Below are 7,389 nucleotides of genomic sequence, written 5' to 3' on the forward strand. Positions count from 1 at the left end.
TTTAGGCACACTTAGAAGACATGTAAGGAAGACATGACATGACCGAATTTATGAAAGACCAAAAACATTACCCTTGAAGAACCTTTGGCTTTGATACCACTTGATGGCATCCTAGCTTGCATGAACTTGAGATGATGAACAAGAGAGAGGACACGTACTCCAAGGATCAAGTCCTTCAAGGTTGATGCGTGATTTAGAGAAGGAATGAGGTGGAATGGACGAAAATGGAGAGTATGGGTGAAGTGTTTGATGTAAGGTTTGAGAGGGCACTCTAGGATTTGGCTCACTTCAAAGTAGATGAAGGCCACTTCTAGGGTTTAGCTCTCAAGGTGGAGATAGGATGGTGGTGGCCGAATTTAGCCTAGGGTGACTAAAGATGATATAAAGGCAAAAATGCTCTCTTTATATTCAATATCCAAAGTATTTACATGATGCATAGCCTAGGGTATTTATAGGAGTGGGAGGCATCTAGGGTCACATTTGGAGAGTGCATGGCCGAAATTCACAAGCCAAATGCACACCAAATTAAATCCAAATTAACCCTAGATGAAACTTGGTGGTCAAGGATGGAATCTTTGGGTTTAGCTAGGCTACATCTAGGTGCATGATAAGACCATGCAACCTTTGCCCTCTACTTGGGCCTAAGCCTTTCTAACACCAAAAAATAGGTCCAATAGCCACAAAAATATGTCTAGCTTTTATCCCACCCTAATCAAATACCTTAGCCCAAAAATAAAATCCTATGATCTAAAACATCCCATAATACAAGGGTAAAATGGGACATACAAAAGAAAATAAATCCTATGACTAAGATACCCTAAAATACAAGGGTAAAATGAGAAATACAAGTAAAATAAATTCTAAGACTAAAATACCCCAAGATACAAGGGTAAAATAGGAAATCAAAGACAAGGGAAAAATAGGAATAAAAATAAATGATATGTTAATAAAAACTTAGGAGCTAAGGTCCAAAAGTGGCCTCACTCCTCCTATAGTTTTTCAACACTAACCCATTCCTTTTGCTTCCTTCAATACATCACCTCTTGGACTTCTTGGCCTTAGTGTTATTCCATCAGAAAGTTATGGGGGTAGTGATCTAGATCTTTCATCGTGTGTTGCGGCAACATTGTTGAGAATCCTGAGGTGTCTTTTGTGCGATGAGTTGGTGGGACCGTTGTTGGAAAAGCCATTGACAATGGCATGTATAGAGGTTGTGTCATCGTCTTTATTGCCTTCTGACGGGTAGGCTGCTTTCCAATAAAGGCTTTGATGTGGAGTTGTGACGCTCAGGGATTGTTACATTGGGGGTGGCCTAGGATGATCGAATGTCATGAGAGTCTTCATTGTCTTGTCAGCGTTCGTTGTTAGGTTTCGAATGGAAACCATGTGTAGTCAGAGGAAAATTTCAAATTTGGGAACACAAGAGACAACGTTGAGCTCTTGGGCAAATTTGGGAATGACAAACATGTCAAGTCACTAAGCATCGAATATTTACTGATAGATGCAACCACCTCATACAATGTTATAGTTGGACGACTCACCCTTAACACCCTAGGCACCATTGTATCCACATCTCACCTAACAATGAAATTCTCGGCTAGTGACGACATTATAATTACGGTTTGAGCCAACCAACACACGGCAAGACGATGCTATGCTAAAAGCCTCAAAATTACACTCGTCAAGAAAGTCACCTTGACCAATGTCAAATGAATGATAGTGTCAAATAATCTCACAATGGGTGCCAAATGTTCTTACCAAAATCTTGCGAGTGATCTAACGATGGGATCACATCCTTGTTACTCCAATATCCACGATAGTGAGAGAACCTATAAAGATAATTCAACACTCTAGTTAGTAGGATGTTTTAGGTTAATAATAAGATTATGCTAGAATGATACATGATATTCTATCTGTATAGGTAACTGATCTTACCTCTAGATTTAGAAATAATATCTCATGATATTTTAGAAGTATATTTCAGTAATTATATGAAGATAAATTTTTGATAAATAAAAGTACTTCGTTAAGTGATATTTTAAAAAATATTTATGTCAAAATATCTTAATAATCAATTAAGAGTTAATGGCCTAAAAATTTATTGTCCTACTTGTATGATGATAGATTAAAAGAGTAGAAAAGGTTTGCTGGACTCGACAGGGCGGTTGATATCAATACTATATGTACCTATGTTTAATGTAGGTAAGTTTGTCCTTTTAATAAGTGTCTGATTTAAAAACGTCATATAGCAAAGCAAACTATAGTCCCCACGCGGCATTGAACTGTTGTTGAAAATAAAAAATAAAAAAATAAAAAAATAAAAACATTACTTAATCCAAAGTGTAATTCTCCAAAGTTGAAATAGCTCCGATTCTCCAAAATTAAAATCATGACCCACACTTCTTTCAAGACTCTTGATTAATTTCTGAGTGGCTGTGGGTCCATGTATTAAACATGTCACGTGAAGTCTCTGCAATTATATCGCTCATACCCTTAATTTCCAATTTTATCGCCCTTTGCCACATAAATTAATATTATAATGATAAAAATTATAATTTTAATAAAAACAACATACTTTACTAACGAAGAACTGCATATTTAAACTAAAATACCACCTGCCATGTACAGTATATGTTAATATTATTTAAGTAAATTATACCTTTTGGATATTTAAAAAAAAAATAGATGTAAATAGATGCTGTAAGATATATAAATTAATGAATTAGAATGATAATTTAAAAAGAAAATCTCCTTCACTCTAACATTCTAGGTTAATCACCCAATAGTTTTTCAATATAACTTATTATTTTCTATCGATTACACTCATTGTGCTAAATTAAAATATAAAATAAAACTAACATTTCTCATTTTTTTTAAAAAATTGGCTAAATTAGTTTTTTTTTCCTCATTTTATTTGATATCTCTATTAAAAGTTCAATTTAAAAGAATGATGTAGTTTGATCATTTATATCATTTCAGAACTAAATAGTTAAATATAACTCAACAAGAAATATTATTTTTTTAATTATAAACAACAAATTATATCTCTTATTTATTGTTAACTCTATTTCATATATATATTTGCTTATAATTAATATTAAATATGATAATTATTTAAAATAAATGATATCTTTAGAATAAAATATAATAGAATTAATTAAAAATAATTATACTAATTTTTTAATATTAATAATTTATCATATATTATTTATAATTAAGATCAGATTAGTATACTGAAACATGTATTAAAAATTTAACATCATTAATTTTAATCGGATAAGATTCTTAAAAAGAACATAACATATTGCATCAATTTTAAAAGTTTGGTCATCGTATTAAATCTTTTAATAATAAAAAGGCGGTAAATTAAATTAATTAAATGAGTTGAGATTTTTTTTTTTTTTTTGAAAGAGGAGTAAATTGAGATTTGAATTTAGAAAAAACAATGTTAAAGTGATAATTAATAACGATTCTTTTTAATAAAATAAATATATTTTATGTTTTTTATTTGTATTTGTTTAAAGTTTAAACTTCTTTTTTTTTTTTTAAATTAAGTAATTGTTTTTATATTCTTTAATAAATAATTAATATTTATTTTTCAAAATTGTTTTTTTAGTAATAAACCCTAAACCCTAAACAAAAAAAAAAAAAAAAAAACTCCTTAAGTATTTTAATAATAAAGAAAGGGTAAATTAAATTAATCAAATGAATTGAGATTTTTCCTTTTGGAAGAGCAACAAATTGAGAGAAAAATTTAGAAAAAAATTATAAAAAAAATCTGTTCATGTGACAATTAATAGCGATTCTCTGTACTTGTGCAAGTGCATCAGTCGAGCATAATGAACTCAAGTGACAACTGTAAGCACAAAACATGGGTCTAAAAATATCTGCTTCATTACACGCAACGTGCCCAAAGATCAGGCTTCTGGGGTATCTCATAACTTTGTGCTTTTGGTTCTCTATATATAACCAACCTCAGCTTTAAGAGGTGATTTGAGTTGTGAAAAATGGGGTTAGAGGCAGTGTTTGTTTGGTTGTTGGTATCTTGTGTTGTGTGTGTGAAGGGTGTGGAGCCAAAGGCCTCAGGCACTTGTGCATTTCCTGCAATCTACAACTTTGGGGACTCAAACTCAGACACTGGAGGCATATCAGCTTCATTTGTGCCAATTCCTGCTCCTTATGGACAGGGCTTCTTTCATAAGCCTTCAGGAAGGGACTGTGATGGCCGTCTCATTGTAGATTTCATAGGTAATCAACTTTCAGACACCCCTTTTCTCTTACTTTTTCAACTCTTCCATTTTCATATATCAGTTTTTTTAATGCTAGTGCAGAAATTTTGATACCAAATACTCCCTATGGACTAATTAGTTAAGTTCCAATGAAAGTAAAAATACATAAATCCCTAGGTAATAAGAAAATTACTTAATTAATTAATTATCTTGATAATAATTTAATGATAAATAAAACTAGTAAAATTGGTACATTGTAATTTTGTTTTATAAAATTAACTAAATTAACCACTTATATATTATTAAGTGTAAACTTCCTTAAAATAACAACTGAAGGATTACAATTTTCTTTTAGGTGCAATAATGTGTGTGGAAAAATGTAAAAAGTACTTATAATTCTGCTATTTATACTCTACTATGCAGCTGAGAAGCTAAACTTGCCATACTTAAGTGCTTATCTGAATTCCCTGGGAACCAATTACCGGCATGGGGCAAATTTTGCCACGGGGGGTTCAACCATTAGGAGGCAGAATGAAACCATATTTCAGTATGGGGTAAGTCCTTTCTCACTTGACATACAGATTGTGCAGTTCAACCAGTTCAAGGAACGCACCAAACAACTCTACCAAGAAGGTAGTGATGCCTAGGAAGCTGTTATAGTTCAACAAACTGAAACCTTGTTATTTATGTTGGTCCTTTGTCATTCATTTGCTTTTTGTTGTTCTTTGTTTGTTGAAAATTTAGCCAAGACCCCACTTGAAAGAAGCAAGCTTCCAGTGCCTGAGGAGTTCTCTAAGGCTCTCTACACATTTGACATTGGTCAAAATGATCTCTCTGTTGGCTTTAGGAAGATGAATTTTGACCAAATTCGAGCATCCATGCCAGACATTGTCAACCAGTTGGCCAATGCAGTCAAAGTAAGTTACCACCTGGCTCACTTGCAAAGTTGCAATAGGTGAATGCTTAGGAGTTAGGAATTCAGTATTGAAACACTGAATACATTATGGGTAACATGTTCATTGGCTTAATAAACTTTTTCATTGTATAAAAAGGAAAAATGATGCATAACTTATTCACTTAAGTTTTATAAAATCCTCCCATTGAACTTCTCTGCAACTTAAGGTTTGTTTGGATAAATTTCTTTAGAAGTACTTATAGAAGAGAAAACTAAGATGGAAAAATAAAATAAGTTTATTCATAAGTTAAAATTAACTTAAAAATAAAATGATTTGTAGAAATTTTCTATTATTAGCTTCTCTAAAATCTTACTTTTAGTTCATCTATAAGTTAGTTTTAGCTTATGGAGAAGCTCATTTTAATTATTTTTTCTATTGTTTTCTTTTAGAAATGTTTCTGGAGAAGTTTATCTGAATAGTCTCTTAAGATACATAAGTTAAATTTTTAATGAATGGAAAAAGCTCAATTCATTTTACTTATTTCCTTTTACCTTCTTATTTTCTTCTTTGTTCATAAGTGCTGATAGTGAAATTGATCAAAACTGGCCCTATTGGAAAAAGTTTCTAAAATAAATCTGATTAATAAACTGTGTTGCAGAATATATATGAACAAGGAGGGAGGTCATTCTGGATACACAACACTAGCCCCTTTGGCTGCATGCCAGTGCAATTATTTTACAAGCACAATATACCAGCTGGCTATCTTGACCAGTATGGATGTGTGAAGGATCAAAATGAGATGGCCCTAGAATTCAACAAGCAGCTTAAGGACCGAATCATCAAACTCAGGACAGAGCTCTCAGAAGCTGCAATTACTTATGTAGATGTCTTTGCTGCCAAGTATGCACTCATCAGTAATACCAAAAATGAAGGTACATTGCTCCTTCTTCACATTATTCAGATGCCGTTCACCTAAAACTAAGCACAGTATTTCATATGATTTTAATATAGATGTTTGCTAAATTAACCAAGCAATCCTCATATTTGTTATTTACATCATATGTATCACTTATCAGTCACTTTAGTCCAATCTTTTTTCATCACTTATTTGGTCCTTACCAAAAGAAATGACATTTTCCAAAGTTAAGGACTAAAGTGATCCACCCTTAAAATATATGGATATTTGAGGATTTTGTGCATTTCTTTTCTTTAAAATCACAATTTGTGGGCTGTGGTAATCACTAGAAAAGTTGGCTATTTGTGGAGAGAATGTAATGAAAAGGGAACATTGGCAATTATTTTTCTGGTGTGGTGGTAATCATTTTAGGCAAATATATTTAACATGCCCATGAACTATTTTTATTTTTGGTTTTCAGGATTTGTGGATCCAATGAAGATCTGTTGTGGGTATCATGTGAATGACACACACATTTGGTGTGGGAATTTAGGGAGTGTAGATGGGAAAGACGTGTTTGGTTCTTCATGTGCAAACCCTTCACAGTACATAAGTTGGGATAGTGTTCATTATGCAGAGGCTGCTAACCATTGGGTTGCTGATCGTATACTCAATGGCTCATACACGGACCCACCAACACCTATCATCCAAGCATGTTATAGGCATTAGGCTTGGTCACAATCATTTCTGATTGGACATTCCTAAAGGAAACTATATCAAAAAATTTCAATTGCATGAGACTCTATTCCTGTACCAGATTAAAACTGCATACTTGCTGCTCCTTGAATGTTCCAATTCACAATATTCTGGAGATAGCCAATTCATTGATCAATTGGTGATTGCATGCAAGTTGCAACCAACAATTTTAATTTGATAATGCATTCTTGGCCTTAAATCTTTGAAAGCATATCATTTCTCAACATGTCCTTATGGAAAGTTTATATTATGTATTATTACCTACACTCATATATATATATATATATATATATAAAAGATCGAATTACTTGATTTATTAAAATTATTTTTTTTTTAATTTAATTGATAATAATTAATCTGTCATATTTTTATATATTTTTTTAAAATTACTTATACTATTTTTTTTTCTTAATTAATATTCATATATCTTCTAACTAATTAAAGTATATGTCATCTATATTATTTTTTTCTTATAATTAATACTTATCTTTTCTCTAACTAATTAGAGTGCATGTTTTTAAAAAGTTTATAATTTATGTATTTTACAAAATTAAGAGAATATATTTTAAGTAGTGGTGTTTTTGTTTATAAATAATTAATATATGAGATAATG

General features: G+C 31.5%; 1 protein-coding gene across 1 annotated transcript; it reads left to right on the top strand.

The window, feature by feature from the left end:
* The first annotated feature begins 3,833 nt into the window (after positions 1–3,833).
* On the top strand, positions 3,834–6,987 carry LOC109808406 (GDSL esterase/lipase At5g14450). The gene is made up of 5 exons (XM_020371401.3): positions 3,834–4,248; positions 4,653–4,862; positions 4,974–5,146; positions 5,784–6,057; positions 6,502–6,987. Exons 1-5 carry the CDS (start codon positions 4,008–4,010, stop codon positions 6,747–6,749), a joined length of 1,146 nt encoding a protein of 381 aa, XP_020226990.2. The 5' UTR covers positions 3,834–4,007; the 3' UTR covers positions 6,750–6,987.
* The last annotated feature ends 402 nt before the right edge of the window (positions 6,988–7,389 follow it).

This window comes from Cajanus cajan, chromosome 4, assembly GCF_000230855.2.
Source record: "Cajanus cajan strain Asha chromosome 4, NIPB_CcT2T_4, whole genome shotgun sequence".
Classification (NCBI taxonomy): domain Eukaryota; kingdom Viridiplantae; phylum Streptophyta; class Magnoliopsida; order Fabales; family Fabaceae; genus Cajanus; species Cajanus cajan.